Genomic DNA, 17,280 nt, shown 5'->3' with positions numbered 1-17,280 from the left:
TGCTTTCATTATTATTATTTACAGACATGTACATCGAGGACAGGGCTTTGGCCATACGAGAAATTAAGATTAGCCAAAATCGAATTAAAGTATAAGGGGAATAAGTTTCTGGAAGAATAGAGAAAATGAAAAAACGAGTTTGAATTTCATACTCATGTCGTTTAACGTTGGTCATCTTGGACTCATGGAGTAAAAATTTTAAGCCATGGTCAGGTATTGGCCAATCCATGTCCTGAACGAGTGAACGCCGACACACTGGTTTTTAGGCCATTGGACATGCAACCTGTCACAAAACATTAGTATATAAAAAAAAAAAGGGTTATTTCATTTTAACTAAATGTAATCAGACATTTACCCTTGGTGTAGCTTTTGATTCCGACTATGGTCCATTGGTCCAGGCCCCTGGTGAAGGGAGGATGACTGCTGGACCGCCGAAGTCATTCTACAAAATCGAATCACATTGTTATTTTAGCACGAACAACTCGGTTTGATTGCTGAGAGAGAATTACTAACTGTGCATGTGAATTTGATACCACTCGTAATACAGATATTTGTGTCCGTAACAAATTTACCATAAAAGCGGATTCCGGGTGGATTCCCATTGATGTTGGACGAAATCGAAAACTTGGCTCGTTTCAGGTTAAGGGGGATGCTATCTTTGCCTATTGGGGAAACGAGTTGAAAAAACAAGATTCATGTTATTTCATCAAAAAATAACCGACAACGAGTTTCTGATCTTTTGTTACCACTTACCAGGCTCTCTCCATCCCAAAAGAATGGCATCTTGATCGACATACTGGTCGGGGTCTGTACTGGCTGTCGGTGGCAAACAAACAGGTGCAACAGTCCTGGAAAGAACCACGTCGGGAGAGTGCATGATAATGATGGCGATTCCAAAATTTCCGTCCTGTTGTAGCAACTGATAGGAGGCAGAGTTGAATTTGAAACATTTTGCTGATCCTCCTCGTCGTCATTTGGACGTCGGTTTTGTCAGTCAAAAACATCCCAACCAAGAAGGTCACACCAGAAAAATCATACAAAGATATTCTGCAAGTGAACGTGAAAAAGAAGAAAATACTTTACTTAAACGAATTTTAAAATAATAAGTATGACAATCCTAATACTTCTCCACACACTGAACCAAGAGAACTCTTGTGTCACTAATCAAAGTTCCGCTGCAAAATAATAAACCATCACTTTTCCTAAGTAATGAGATTAGGATATTCGTATGAATAGGACCATCCACTGGACTGCTGCTCCTGCTGGTGATACAATTCAGGGTAGGGATTGAAGGATATGGCACCGGAATGAATCCTGGATTGGTAATTTGGCCGTACAGCGTTTTATCTTGATAAGAGTATCTACCGTCAACTGGATTTAAATAATTTAAATCACATTCAGCCAATGTTAAAATTTAAAAAAAAAAAGGAAAATAATTTTGAATACCATCGATGATGATGGCGTCATTTGTACGGGAGACGCGAGGAAAGAAGGCGAAACTGGACGCCGGGCTGCAAAAGCTCAGCAGAGTCACGATCGCTAATAAAACGATCATTTTTGAAAAACCCGTTTGATCGCTCGACATTCTCTCCTAAATCAGACGTTTCGAAACATTTCATAAATATTACCACGTAAATTAGACTCACAATTTTCTCTCAGCATTTTTTTAAATTTTGACATGATATTTTAATTGAAAATGAATCAGTAGTGGAAATGATTTCAAGCGTTAAACGGTTTCAAGTACCTTGGTTCTTGCAGATGGTGATATGGTGCTTCAACTTGGACGACACTTTGGTGATTCACTGTCAAGCTGGGCTTTCTTTTTATTGCGGGATTGAGTGCGCTCAAGAAGCATCGCGGGACCGCACCCTTATTATGCAAATCTCCATAAACTGCGTTGAATTGAGTCAGCTTTGAAATAAATGAATACAAGAAAAAAATGCAGAGAAATCGTAAAACTTTTGTCTTGTGTGGTGGCAAATGCATCCGCACACAGAATTGCAATTGACCAGAAATTAAACGAAAAATTCTTCCCTTAAAAGAATACAGTCAAAATAAAAGTTCTCCTTTTGATATGTCAAACTACTAACCCCCAAACAAAATTAAATAGCTATAGTTGTTAGCATGTGCAGACTATGAAAATAACGAAATGAATGCATTTCACACAGAAAAAACAGCGAATGCAATCACTCACATTTAAAGATCTGCGTTGACGTCGGTGAGTGTTCCGTTGTACGCGTGACTCGTTAATGTACGAAGTTGCATGTCTTAAGTGGCCAGATCAATGTCCTTTCTTCTATTTTACTTCTATATTAAGAAAAAAAAAAGAAACATTGATTAAAAATTCGAATTTTAACAAGCGAATTATATTTTTAACTTGATGGGAAGTAGTACAGCTTCGCGGCGGGACTGCTGGTGGGCCGATGGCTATGTGACATGTAACAACTGTTGCTATGTTTCTTCAGTCTTCTCCGATCAGGATTGTTGGTATTGATGGTTTTTCAAAAATGCTAGTCACTGCATTGAATGAAAGGGAGGGTATCTAAAAAATGATAAAAATTACACATAAATTTTTTTACAAAATTAATTGTCCAAACCAAACAAACTATTTCAACGGCATGGCAATAAAAATATTGGAAAATTAAAATGTTCATCTATCGTTAGCAATGTTAGCATAGTTTAAATTAGTTAATGTTAGCAACTTTTGGATATGAAATCCTACCAGCCTTTTCAAGTATTTCAGTGCTTTAACTTAAATTAGTGACGACAAAGTTTCATCAGAGTGCATTATACTTTTTTTTTAGGGGGGGGGGGGTTACATCTCTCGCTCTAAAGACAACACTCTTCAGTTAAATGTGAAGAAAATTAACTTGGAGTTTATTTTTAGGAAAAAAGACAGGCTATTCATGTGTTGGCATGTTGCGGTGGAATTCATTTCAAACGAATTCCTTCAAAGACCGCAAAAAATAGCGTCAGCTGCTGATAACTTGCTGAGACAAAACAAAATTTAAATTATGTCTTAGCAAGAATGACGGAATGGCTGAATGAAGGTACCCAGTAAATAGATTTCAAAATAGTCAAAGATAATAAAGGTGGCTACAAAACAGCCTAATATTTATGGATCCCATGACTTTGTGCTTATCAAGTTGCTTATCATCGAAAAACGAGATGGAAGTATTTACTTTTATCAGTAAATAGAATTTACAAGTGCTGTTTAGTACTGTTATATATTTCTCGCTTCAAATACCACACCCTTGAGTTGAGCAAAAGTAGACACATTTAAGTTGTCTTTTTATTTTTTGCAAGTTAATTTGTTAGCATGCTGACTTTGGATCGTAAAAAGATTTTAGGAGAGGGAGGTTTTGCCACTGTTTTCGAAGGTGCTTATGATGGAGTGAAAGTGGCAGTCAAACGGATTCCTCTAGAAAAAGCCGCGAGTATCGAACAAGAAGAGAAGGCCTTGAAAATGTTACATCATCCCAACGTCATCAAATTATTTCACGTGGAGGAAGACCAAGACTTCAGGTATTTTTAAAATCAAACAGTCGAATAACCATTCTAAAACTTTTCGAAAATAAATATTTTATAGAATTATCGCCCTTGAATTGTGTGATGCCTCTTTGGAAAAACTATTTCTCAAAGAAGACGACCCGAAAAAATACCGCGGCACAATGCCACCAGAAACAGAAGTGCTTCTCCAGTTGGCTAAAGGACTCGAGTACATTCATCAAAGGGGATTAGTCCATCGCGACATTAAGCCACAGAACGTGCTCATCAGCTCAGATTCAACAACCCGACGAGTGGTGATGAAATGGGCAGATTTTGGTTTCAGTAAACGTGTCAACGAAAGGGGTTCTTTCACAATGAGTGGTGTTAGAGGAACATACGATTATTTCGCACCGGAAATATTAAAATTACTGGACGAGGAAAGTTCTACTGGAAACGAAGATAAGAAAAGAGGAACAGTCAAGAGCGATGTATTTACAGAAGGCCTCGTCTTTGGCTATTTCATTTCGGGAGGGGTTCATCCATTTGGCACCACAAGTCATCAAATTCAAACCAACTTAAGAACAAATGAACCAGTCAATCTGCCCAGTAAGTTGAGCGAAAAACCAATAATTTAGAAAATCAATTTAATTTTTTTACGAAAATTTCTCTGTTTGCGCATAGAAACGGGAGAAATTTGTAATATAATCAAAAGAATGTTAGAAAAAAAACCGAATAATCGAATTACTTCGTCTGACGTTGTTAATCGACTCATCAAAATTAACTTGAAGGTAAGACAAAAAAAATTCTCGAAAAGGTTTTCTTAACTATGATTTATGCATTAACAATTTTTTTTGTTTCTTTTAGAATTCACAGCGGATGTTTGCGTTACTAGCGAAAGGGAACCCAATCGCGGAAGAAATCGGAAAACTGATTCAAGAAGGTGTGGATGTCAATGCCAAAGATGAAAACGGATTGACACCGCTATTGCGCTTAGTGTGACGGGGATTTCTAGAGATGTAGGCTACTGAGTGTATTTGAACAACCTAAGCGGATGCCGAGAACAGACTCACCCCCGAGTCTCATTTGACTCGCGGTATTTAAAGGAAAGCGTCCCCCTGTTACCGGGTGACGCCGGAAGAATCTAGAGAAAGATGGTCATCTAGATAAGGTCTAGATGACCGCTAAACAGTTTCAACCCCTTTCGAGGGTAAAGTGGAAAGTGCATACGGAAGAGTCATTAAGATGGTCAAGTAGATAACTCTACTTGACCTTACAATCAGAAGGGTGAAAGAGATTCACGTGAAATCCATTAACACGTGTGTGTTTCTGGATTCCACGTGACAGATCCCCCCCCCCCCCCCGAAGGAGCCATCGACCCGATGGCTACAAGAAAAGAAAGAGGAACGAGAGAATCAGTTGTCTTCGATGGATCTTCTAGTGCGACCCGACCGATTCAAATTGAAGCTCCAGAAGAGTTGAGTCCTTGTGGCGGGACGGCTGTCGGAGGGCGATGGAGTTGTTGGATAGTTTGTTGGAGACCGGTTATTAATTTCGCCAATTCATTGACCAAATTAGTCGACGACACCGTCGACGGATGAGACACGTCCGGAGCTACCGCCAATAGTGATTGTGATAAAATTTTCCGATTAACCAAACTGCTGGCCTCTGCGTGTAATTTGGCTAACTCCAAAAAATCCGTCGTCGATGCCGGCTGAAAGGGATAGATCGTCTGTAATAAAGTTGGTTTCAAACCCCGGTACAAGTATTGGAGCTGTTGCTCCTGCGACATGGTTGGATTGACAATGCGACACAAGTTTATTATGTCATAAAAGTACGCTACCACATCCTCCTCGTTTCCTTGTTCCCTCTGCCTGAGCTTACTCTCCTGTATTAGTGAAAAATTTGTTTGTCGAAACGCCGCCGAAAATTGGGATTTTAAACCGATGGCCGCCGGCAAGTTGGGTAATGTGGGGTCAGCTGGGTTTGGTCGTACCGGTAAATCTTCCCAATGGTTCGGATGAGTATGCACAAGAAACCATTTACGGGCGGCGCCTTCCAGATACATCACGAAATTTCGTGCGTGATCAGCATCTGACCAACGATTGTAAGTCGCCGCTAATTCGAATCGCTCTAGCCAATCAACCGCGTCTTCTTCAGGCGATGCTGAAAAAACAGGTGGCGCAATGAATTTTTGCACGCTCACCGCCATGGGTGCTAATGGAAGTATACGTAGAGGAAGCAGTACTGGCACTCTAACGATAGAGAACTCGTTCTCGGAATCTGCCGATGAAGTAACTGAAGACTCCTCGTCGCTATCCTGTTGTATCGATGGTGAAACGTCGTCGTCTAGAGCAGCACTCAGAGGAGACGACGGTCGAGGTTGAGGAAGTGCGACGGTATGTCCAGTCACTGTTTCCTCGTCTTGAGTTGGCGGAGGCTGGGACGAAGGAAAAAGTTCCGGGTGTAGTCGTCTACTGGGAGCGCGCCCACACGTAGGATATCGAGATGAGCGTTTTCGTTGATCACTCATGTATAACACACCTCAAAAAATAGTAAATGTCGGGGACACTATTTCACTAAGTTCACGGAACGTTTGCACGAGAGAACGACGCAGTTGTCACTGATGGGGAAATAAAGCAACACCAAGGAAAGGTAGAAGGAGGAAAAATAACAAAAGAAAAAAGAATACTGTAAAGAGCGGCGAAGACTAATTGGAAAAATACAGAAGAGACGTTAGACCAAACGGAAGACGAAGAACAATGTAGGCGGGAAAGGAGAAAACAAAAATGTGTTAAGTAAGAAATAAGAGCGAGGTACTATAAAAGATGATATTGACGGTAAAAAAAAAATACCGGTGTAAAACAAAGATAAATAAAAAAAAATTTGAATGGAACCTAACGAAAAACTATTTAATCGGTGTAAACTGGGATTCGGGTTGAGAAAAGAGAAGGAGGACCGAACTCAACAAGAGACGAGAAAGCGAGCCGAAACCGGCCGAAACTGAAGACGGTAAAAAAAACTGCGATCGAGATTAAACGAGGAGAAAAAAAAAATAAAAAAAAAATATATATATCGGGTCAAAATCGAATACGAACGGGGCCAAGAATAAATCGATGAAACGGGGCCAAAAATAAAACACGGGTGGCGCAAAAATACGAACGGGGCCAAACAAAAATGTGTGAAACGGGGCCAAAATTAAAATACGGGTGGCGCAAAAATACGAACGGGGCCCAAAATAAATGGGTGCAACGGGGCCACAAAAATCTTAAAAATATCTCCTATAGTAAAGATCAATAGGGATAATCAAGACAACGAAATAAAAAAAAATTAAAAACAAAAAGACCGGACACAAGAAGAGGAATGAGAATGTGAAGTTCTCAAAAGGGGAAAGAAAAGACAAATATGAAAATAATCGGAACCTGCGACTCCACCAATTGTGACGGGGATTTCTAGAGATGTAGGCTACTGAGTGTATTTGAACAACCTAAGCGGATGCCGAGAACAGACTCACCCCCGAGTCTCATTTGACTCGCGGTATTTAAAGGAAAGCGTCCCCCTGTTACCGGGTGACGCCGGAAGAATCTAGAGAAAGATGGTCATCTAGATAAGGTCTAGATGACCGCTAAACAGTTTCAACCCCTTTCGAGGGTAAAGTGGAAAGTGCATACGGAAGAGTCATTAAGATGGTCAAGTAGATAACTCTACTTGACCTTACAATCAGAAGGGTGAAAGAGATTCACGTGAAATCCATTAACACGTGTGTGTTTCTGGATTCCACGTGACATTAGCAGAAAGCGAAAAGATAAGTGAAAATTTGGTAGAAATAGTTAGACTCTTGATCAAACTCGGAGCCAACGTCAATTCACTTGACAGCAACGGCGAAAATGCTCTCCTTTTGTGGTGCAAAAATCGTAAACAACATCGAAACAAAAGTTTTTTGGCAATCCTCAATCTCTTCGTTGAAAAGGGGATCGATATCAATTGCAAAGACAAAGACAAAAATAATGCTCTCACTTTATTATGCGAACATTATGAAAACGAAAATTTAATTGATATTATTCGACTCCTAATCGAAAAGGGAATCGACATCAATTGCAAAAACATATACGGATATAATGCTCTCACCTCATTGTGCAAAAATTATCAAAAAGAAAATTTAATTGACATTGCTCGACTTTTCATTGAAAATGGGATCGATATCAATTGCGAAGGTATGTTCGGATATAATGCTCTCGGCTTATCATGCGCATTTTATAAAAACGAAAATTTAATTGACATCACTTCACTTTTCATTGAAAATGGCATCGATATCAATTTCAAAACCTACAACGGAGGAAATGTTCTCACTATATTGTGCCAATTTTACAAAAACGAAAATTTAATTGACGTTATAACACTACTAATCAAAAGTGGATTCAAAGTGACTGAAAAAACGCGTGACTACTTCCAGAAAAATTATAAAGAAACAAATCGCACTGAAGTCTTGCAATTACTTCATGTTTAAACAACATCCAGATTAACCAGCAACCTAACCTATCCTGTGGCGAAGTTATGGCCTCTGCTGATCGAACTAGCCGCCAGTTGGGCAAATGTCAATAATGAGCTGATGTCGAGTCCCGTGTCGACCTGTACCCTGGAATCAGCCAACCCTTCAGACGCGCCCAACACAAAACCTGGAACTCTTGTCCAACGCAGACGAGAACATTTTCGCTTATTAATTTCCTTCCCATTTGTCTACCAAAACAATTTCCATTTTTATAATTCTATACAAATATTATAAAATCAAAGTTTTGCTCTAACCCCCTTCCTGTGAGACCAAGTCAATTTGAATAAATCCCGATTACAGGTTAATTGATTTCTGACGATAATTACACTGATACATAATTCAGGTTAGTTATATAGGAAACCGACAACGGCCGCCATCTATCGAATTGACGAGCAAGTGCAAGTGTGGCGGCAAGTTCGTCTTGGATAGAAATAGAAAATGTTCTCGTTGCACTTTGCTTCAAGTGTAGAAAGTTTAACTATTTTTGGATTTAATTGTTTACTCCGCAGACAAGGTTGTGAGTACAAAACCTAGCCTGATCTGCAATCTTTCTGTAAATGAATTAATGAATGAACCCTGACTGAGGCAACAAAAAACGACAAAAGACAGTTCCAGTGTCATAGCTCAGGAATAATAAATTACTCCGTAGTCCGTACTATGTTACGATTTACAATCAACGCCATCCAAAAAGTCAGAAGGGAAGAACAGAGACATTGTTTCCTACCTTTAAGCCTGGGAAATACGGCCAGGCATCCATCCCCAAGTGCTCGATCCATTCGCTGGAAAGTTCAATCCACCAGGAGGGAAAGCAAAAGAGTGTCCTCGTGAATAGCCTACAGCCACAGACACACCTTACATGGGTGTACACGAGGACAGAGAAGATTTTGGGAAAAAGGAAGAACTTGAACAACATCGGCAGTTTCTTCAATCCAACAGGATGCTGTTTATCTAATAAAAAAAAAAAAAACAATGGGTTATGAAAAGTATTGACAGAAACAACAAGTAAGGAAAATTTGAAAGTCAGACGGTGGGTAAACCCTAATTGTTTATAAACAGGAGAATTTCAGGTTTCTGTGTAATGCACAGCATTTATGAGAGTCATACATAATCCTAATATCTATCAGGTCATCTCATGCAGGTTTTAAAAAGTATAAAGACAATTATTACCAAGTGATGATGTTGAGATTGGAGCTGATGTTAGGTAGGTAAACCTTGGTTATCTTGTTACAATGGCTGACTCAGACCTAAAATATGTACAAAAGAAAATGTTACATAGTGCAAACAAACTGCCATGCAACAACAGAGGGCTTACGTGATAAACGTTAGGAAATAACATTCAAAATATCTTTCTAGATCAATTTCAAGTCTTTTATTTCAGCTCCACAATTCCAGCTCCGTTGACACGACGACCACATTTTTGTAATTTTATTTGTTGGGCAATTTTTCGTGCAGCCTCGTGTACGATTTAAAAAAAAAATGATCATTCCTTTTTTCGTAAAGAAAAAACGACAGCAGACGACACATTTAAAATTAGCAATACTTAAGAAATAATTAAAAATCGATCACTCTTTAAATTCAAACCGCTCCAAAAAGTTTAAAAGCAGTTTGATATCAAGCGCTGACACAACCCGCTGATCATCTCGAAACAAGTTTTACTTAACCGTCAATCTTCTTTTCGTCTTGAGCCAATTGTCACGTGACGGATTTCAAAATTGACAACATCGGCAAAAATAAGACATCTATTTAATTTAAAAAAAAAACGATAGTAAACTACGCTTACAATGCTTTCATGAAGACTAACACTCAAGGCATCACGTGAAAAAGCGTTTATACTAACGTGTACATAGAGGACAGGGCTTTGGCCATACGAGAAATTGAGAACAAATATAATTGAGCTTTTGTTCAGTTCCGTGTTAACATGATGACCTCCCCTAAATTTGTCCATCATCTAAAGTGTAGTTGAAATCCCGACTTTATCTCAGCCACCTTGTTAATAGGGGAGGATTCCATCGTTGAAACGTTTTCTCGTCTTTTCTTCTTGGGAATCGCTTTCTAGATGTTTAAACTAAATAATTATTGCATTATAGCTCTGCACTAGTACTGCAATTTACCTCTATATGATTACCAATGATCGGCTATTAAATTTACTCAAAGGCAGACATATTCATGACGCTTTTTAAATTTGTATATATAAAATCGTAAATGATTCCGGGTTTTTTAAAGGATTGCGTAGGTGGTACAGAAAGCGGTTCTTTGATCAATTTTGTGTGACCTCTTCGCCTAACTGTTGTCATGTCCAATTGAACAAATAAATAGCGTAACTAGTATATAAACTTCAATTGACAATGTTGGCCCACCACCCGGAGGACAGAATGCCGTCATCGGACGTCGTTGAAAGAATTTAACATTATTAGGGTAAAGAGATTAAAAAATAAAAATGTAATCGCATCTGGAAATTATTTAGCCTTCTTTAGTCTAACCACTCCTTTTTAAATGTCGAACCACTAACCGCCCAATCAAAATTAAATATTAGCTACTTGTTATGTGTATCATGTGCAAAGTATAAAAATAACGAAATGAATGCATTTCACACAGAAACAAACAGAGAATTCAGGCACTCACATTTAAAGATCTGCGTTGACATCGGTGTGTTTTGTTGTACGCGTGGCTCGTTAATGTACAAAGTTGCATGTCTTAGGTGGCCAGATCAATGTCTTTTCTTCTATTTTACTTCTATATTAAGAAAAAAAAAAGAAACATTGATTAAAAATTCGAATTTTAACAAGCGAATTATATTTTTAACTTGATGGGAAGTAGTACAGCTTCGCGGCGGGACTGCTGGTGGGCCGATGGCTATGTGACATGTAACAACTGTTGCTATGTTTCTTCAGTCTTCTCCGATCAGGATTGTTGGTATTGATGGTTTTTCAAAAATGCTATTCACTACATCGAAAGTGAGGGCATCTAAAAATTTGACAAAAATGATAACAATTACACATTACTTTAAATATTTACAAGGATTTGTCCAACACAAACATGTTGTACTTTTCACATCGCCCGAGGGAGAAAAGTAACTATAGACTATAGTCGCTATATGGACAATTTAAATGACAGAAACTGTTGATGAGTTGCTATATAAAAAAAAAATTACAAAAATGGTGCACGTTAGTGTCCAGTATAACGGCTGCAAAGATAAAAACAGTCACTTAACAAAGCAAAAATGTTTTTATTTCTAGTCATTAATCATTATCGTGATGACTATCAAAGTTATTATAAGAAAATGGTGCATTGCACTTTTTGGGGGGTTACATTTCTCGCTCTGTCAGTTAAATGTTAAGCAAAGTAACTTGAGTTTCTTTTTAGAAAAAAAGACAGTTCATTCATTCGTTAGAATGTTGACCATGGATCGTGCAGATTTTAGGTTAGCATACGGTATTGTTTATGAAGACGTTTAGGGTGGAATTCAAGTAGCCGTCAAACGAATTCATGGAGAATCAGCTGTTGATAACTTGCTGAGACAAAAAAAAATTTAAGTTATGTCTTATCAATGACGGACTTACTGACTGAAGGTACCGAGTTAATCAATTTTAAAAATAGACAGAGATAATAAAGGTGGCTACAAAACAGCCATGACTATGCGCTTATATCAAGTCATCATCGAAAAACCAGATAAGAGTATTTTTATCGCTAGATTAAATTTACAGGTGATATTGAAACTGTTATAATTCTCGCATCAAAAACCACACTTTTCAGTTGAGCGAAAGTGGATCTATTTAAGTGTTTTTGGCCAGTTAAATTATGTGTTACCATGTTGACCATTGATCGTAAAAAGATTTTAGGGGTGGGAGGTTTTGCCACTGTTTTCGAAGGTTCTTTGGATGGAGTGAAAGTGGCAGTCAAACGAATTCCTCTAGAAAAAGCAACGGAACAAGAAGAGATGGCCCTGAAAATGTTGGAGCATACCAACGTCATCAAATTATTTCACGTGGAGGAGGACCAAGACTTCAGGTATTTTAAAAATCAAATGGTCGAATTAACATTCTTAAAAATAACTTTTCGAAAATAAATATTTTAATAGAATTATCGCCCTTGAATTGTGTGATGCCTCGTTAGATAGACTATTTCTCAAAGAAAATGACCCGAAAAAATACAGTGGGCCAATGCCGAAAAAAATAGAAGCCCTACTTCAGTTGGCTAAAGGACTCGAGTACATTCACCAAATGGGATTAGTCCATCGCGATATCAAGCCACAGAACGTACTCATCCGTTCGGATTCTACAACCCAACAAGTGGTGATGAAATGGGCCGATTTTGGTTTGAGTAAAAAAGTCAACGAAAGGGGTTCTTTCTCGATGAGTGGTGTAAGAGGAACATACGATTATTTCGCACCGGAAATATTGAAATTACTAGACGAGGTCAGTTCTAATGAAAACGAAGATAAGAAGAGAGGAACAGTCAAGAGCGATGTATTCGCAGAGGGTCTCGTCTTTGGCTACTTCCTTTCGGGAGGAGATCATCCTTTTGGTACCACAAGTCATCAAATTCAAATCAACTTAAGAACAAATGAACCAGCCAATCTTCCGGAAACGGGAACCGAAGTAGAAACGGGAAAATTTTTTAATAATATAATCACAGCAATGTTAGAAAAAGAACCAAGCATTCGAATTACTTCGTCCGTTGTCGTTAATCAACTCACCGAAACTATCCTGAAGGTAAGACCAAAAACTTCACGAAAACGTTTTGATTCTTCTCTATTATTATGCATAAATCACTTTTGTTCCTTTCAGAATTCACAGCAGGTGTTCACTTTAATTGCAAAGGGGAACCCAAGCGTGGAGGGAATAGGAAAACTGATTCAAGAAGGTGTGGACCTCAACGTCAAAGACCCAAATGAATTGACACCGCTATTGCGCTTAGTAGAAAACGGAAAGATAAGTGAAAATTTGGTTGCAATAATTAGTCTCTTGATTCAAAATGGAGCCAACGTCAATTCACTTGACAGCAAGGGGAAAAATGCTCTCCTTTTATGGTGCGAAAATCGCAAACAATATCAAAACAAAAACTTTTTGCCAATCTTCAATCTCTTCGTTAAAAATGGGATCGATGTCAATTGCAAAACCGAATATGGACGTAATGCTCTCGTTTTATTATGCAGACATTATGAAAACGAAAATTTAATCGACATTATTCGACTATTCATTCAAAATGGGATCGATGTCAATTGCAAAGACGAATACGGACGTAATTCTCTCATTTTAGTGTGCGAAAATTATGGAAAAGAAAATTTAATTGACATTATTCGACTTTTAATTGAAAATGGGGTCGATATCAATTGCAAAACCAATTGCAGTATTAATGCTCTCACCATATTGTGCACATGGTATCAAAACGCAAATTTAATCGACATTATTCGACTCTTGATTGAGAATGGGATCGACATCAATTGCCAAACCAAATACGGACGTAATGCTCTCACCATTTTGTGTGAAAATTATAAAAACGCAAATTTAATTGACATTACTCGACTCTTGATTGAAAATGGGATCGATATCAATAGCAAACAAGAATACGGACGTAATGCTCTCACTTTATTGTGCGAAAAGTACAAAAACGAAAATTATATCGAAGTTATAAAATTAATCAAAAGTGGATTCAAAGGGACTGAAAAAACGCGTGACTACTCCCAAGAGAGAGAAGAGTAGAGTAGAAGAAGGTGCCGATTAAGTAGATGATTAGATGGAATACTTAAAAATAGAAGACAAAGAAGATACGGATTTATTGCGTAAGTGCGTAATAGACAACTGGATGGAATTAAAAAAAAAAAAAAAAAAAAAAAAAACGGGTTCCGAAAATTTCAAAAGAAGTTTGCGATGCTTTTGACAAATTGGGTCAGTTGATTCGACAGGTGATTAAACTGTAAGGAAAGTAAGATTGTAAGAATCGTGTAAAGAAGAAAAATATTACGGACTGGATCAAGGAGACATTTGAAGAAACGATAAGGAGAAAAGTAGAGCCAAAAATAGAGAGGAAAAACAGTTTCAGCGGGAAATTGAAAAAGCGGAAGGAAATCTAAGCGAATAAAAAAAAGACTTGGACAACACCAGCAAATCAAATTGGGTGTATTTGGATTTCGTTTTTTCGCCATTGGCCTAAAGAAGAATCGCTTGCATATGTCCCTAAACGAAAAAGGCCGAAATTGAGTTGAGAGAAAATCAAAGAAGAAGAAGAGAACAGCGACAAAAGGTTCAACGAAAACATTTAATGTGAACAAGATGCGACAAGATGATAACCATGTTCTCGGGTTGTTGCGTGACAAGTGTTTGAGCATGAATCGGTAGACCACTCTATTGATGTAACACTCCCAAAGCTCACTAACTTTTCACCCAAAGCAGAAAATATAGAGAGAAATGCCATTCCAATTGACGAACTGGAAGAGTCCCCTCAACGACTTCAACCCCCAATCCGGCGCCAAGACGCATCATTTCGCTAAAAGAGTACGTTCAATGCAAGAAACATCTACGTGAAGATGATGCGTCTACTGACATTAAGGAACTGTTTAAGGCCACCGAAGACGATTCGGTAAACGGACATCCCAAATGGAAACGTTTAGCATCAAACGTTCGAGTCCGGCGTCGCATATTTGGCCAATCTTTTCCATACGCTTAAGACAAATCTGGAACTGTTGAAGATTTTGGCTTAGATTAAGTTGTGGTAATGTCTCTTTGTTTGATTTTGCTTAATTTCCTTCTTTTTTGTCTTAGAATACAATTCCCATTTTTATGATTCTAAACAAAGAAAATAAAATCAAATTTTTGCTCTAACCCCCGTGCCTAAGAGAGAAGTCAATTTGAATGAATCCCGATTAAAGGTAAACTGATTTCTCAAGATAACACTGATTCATAATAATTCAGGTTAGTTATAGGAAACCGACAACGGCTGCCATCTATCGAATTTCCGAGTAAGTGCTGGTGTGGCGGCAAATCCTTTTTGGTTAGAAAATGTTCTAGTTGCACTTTGCTTCGAGCGAGGAAAGTTCAAATATTATTCACACAGCAACGCGCCGCTAGGGGGTCGGCTTGACTCATACTTAGCCTATGGATACTAATAACGTCTATAGAAAAAATGTACAGAAACTGTTGATGAGTTGCTAATTTAAAAAAAATAACAAAAATGATGCGCGTTGTTAAGTGATTAGTAAAGGCTGTAAAGATACCGGGTTAATAGTTTTCAAATGGATAAAGATAAAAACTGTCTCCACAAAGGAAAACATTTTTGATTTTAATCATGCTTATCAAAGTTAATTTTTAAAAAAGTGCATTGTACTTCTTTGGGAGGGGGTTACATCTCTCACTCTGTCAGTTAAATGTGAAGAAAATTAACTTGAGTTTATTTATAAGAAAAAAGCCAGGTGATTCATGTGTTAGCATGTTGACAATTAATCGTGCAGATTTTAGGTTAGGGAGCATACGGTATTGTTTATGAAGACGTATGGGGTGGAATTCAAGTAGCCATCAAACGAATTCCTACAGACCGCAAAAAATAGAATCAGCGGCTTGCTGAGACAGAATAAAATTCAAATTGTGACTTATCAAGAATGATGACGGAATGGCTGACTAAAGGTACCGAGTTAATCAATTTCGAAATAGACAAAGATAATAAAGGGGGCTACAAAACAGCCTATGTATATGTGCTTTGCCTATGTGCTTATCAATTTATCATTTAAAAAACAGATAAAAGAACGTTTGTCACTAGATTTAATGTAAAAGTGCTGTAGATACTGTTGTATTTCTCGCATTAAATAACCACATCCTTCAGTTGAGCAAAAGTGGACCTATTTAAGTGTTTTTGGCAAGTTAATTCATTTGTTAGCATGTTGACCTTTGATCGTCAAAAAGTTTTAGGTGTAGGATTCTCTGGTACTGTTTTCGAAGGGGTTTGGGGTAAAACTAAAGTGGCCGTCAAACGAATTTTGATTAAGGACGCTGCAAGCAACGAACAAGAAGAGAAGGCCCTCAAAATGTTACATCATGAAAACGTCATCAAATTATTTCACGTGGAAAAGGACCTAGACTTCAGGTATTTAAAAAAATCAAATAGTTTTGGAATTATCATTTCAAAACTTTTCGAAAATAAATTTTGTTTATAGAAGTTTCGCCCTTGAATTGTGTGATGCCTCTTTGGACCAACTATTTCTCAAAAAAGACGACCCGAAAAAATACCGCGGCCCAATGCCACCAGAAACTGAAGTTCTTCTTCAATTGGCTAAAGGACTCGAGTACATTCATCAAAGGGGATTAGTCCATCGCGACATCAAGCCACAGAACGTTCTCATTTGGGAGAATCCAAACAAAAACCAGGTTTTGATGAAATGGGCTGATTTCGGTTTCAGTAAACAAGTCAACGAAAGAGGTTCTTTCACAATAAGCGGAGTGAGAGGAACATACGATTATTCCGCACCGGAAATATTAAAATTACTGGACGAGGTCAGTTCTACTGGAAACGAAGTTCAGAAAAGAGGAACAGTCCAGAGCGATGTATTCGCAGAAGGACTCGTCTTTGGCTATTCCATTTCGGGAGGGGTTCATCCTTTTGGTTCCACAAGTCATCAAATTCAAATCAACTTAAGAACAAATAAATCAGCCAATCCTCCCGAGTAAGTTGAGTCAAAGCCTATTACAAATAATTTTAGGTATAGACCCTGACAACATTCGTACTACAATCACAAGAATGTTAGAAAAAGACCCAAAAAATCGAATTACTTCGTCTGATGTCGTTAATCGACTCACCGAAATTATCCTGAAGGTATAAGGCAAACGTTTTCTTACTTTTTATCATGCAATAAACAGTTTTGTTCTTTTTAGAATTCACAGCAGATGTTTCCAATACTAGCGGAAGGGAACCCAATAGCAGAAGAAATCGGAAAACTGATACAAGAAGGTGCGGATGTCAATGCCAAAGATGAAAAAGGATTGACACCGCTATTGTGCTTAGCAAAAAGCGAAAAGATAAGTGAAAATTTGGTTGAAATATTTAGTCTCTTGATCCAAATCGGAGCCAACGTCAATTCATGTGACAGCAACGGCGAAAATGCTCTCCTTTTGTGGTGCAAAAATCGTAAACAACATGAAAACAAAAGCTTTTTGCCAATCCTCAATATATTCGTTAAAAATGGGATCGATGTCAATTGCAAAAACGAATACGTTATATAATTATAATTATATAATAATTCGATGTCAATTGCAAAA

At 38.0% G+C, this 17,280-nt stretch overlaps 3 protein-coding genes across 14 annotated transcripts in view; 2 read left to right on the top strand and 1 right to left on the bottom strand.

The window, feature by feature from the left end:
• Positions 1-17,280, top strand: part of LOC124315050 (lysine-specific demethylase 4C-like) — a 291,933-nt gene that overhangs the window by 174,333 nt on the left and 100,320 nt on the right. The gene's annotated exons all lie outside the window — the stretch shown is intronic.
• Positions 1-17,280, bottom strand: part of LOC124317895 — an 81,989-nt gene that overhangs the window by 56,724 nt on the left and 7,985 nt on the right. The window contains exon 3 of one of the 2 annotated variants that reach the window (XR_006912393.1): positions 8,971-8,983. The exons of the other annotated variant lie outside the window; for it this stretch is intronic. The gene's annotated coding sequence lies outside the window, so the exon portion shown is untranslated. Of the gene's footprint in view, positions 1-8,970; positions 8,984-17,280 lie in introns of those variants that run through there. 2 annotated transcript variants of the gene reach the window in all.
• On the top strand, positions 3,236-17,209 carry LOC124316492 (serine/threonine-protein kinase/endoribonuclease IRE2-like). 3 transcript variants are annotated; one of them, XM_046782487.1, is made up of 3 exons: positions 3,236-3,525; positions 16,182-16,837; positions 16,897-17,209. In XM_046782487.1, exons 1-2 carry the CDS (start codon positions 3,320-3,322, stop codon positions 16,690-16,692), a joined length of 717 nt encoding a protein of 238 aa, XP_046638443.1. In that variant the 5' UTR covers positions 3,236-3,319; the 3' UTR covers positions 16,693-16,837; positions 16,897-17,209. The 3 variants fall into 3 exon arrangements, with proteins under 3 accessions (XP_046638443.1, XP_046638450.1, XP_046638433.1); XM_046782494.1 differs by lacking the exon at positions 3,236-3,525 and adding an exon at positions 11,642-12,043; XM_046782477.1 differs by lacking the exon at positions 3,236-3,525 and adding an exon at positions 15,838-16,111.

The sequence above is a fragment of the Daphnia pulicaria genome, chromosome 1, assembly GCF_021234035.1.
Source record: "Daphnia pulicaria isolate SC F1-1A chromosome 1, SC_F0-13Bv2, whole genome shotgun sequence".
Lineage (NCBI taxonomy): Eukaryota > Metazoa > Arthropoda > Branchiopoda > Diplostraca > Daphniidae > Daphnia > Daphnia pulicaria.
The sequence above is the reverse complement of the archived record's forward strand: the minus strand, read 5'-3'. Positions and strand labels throughout refer to the sequence as shown.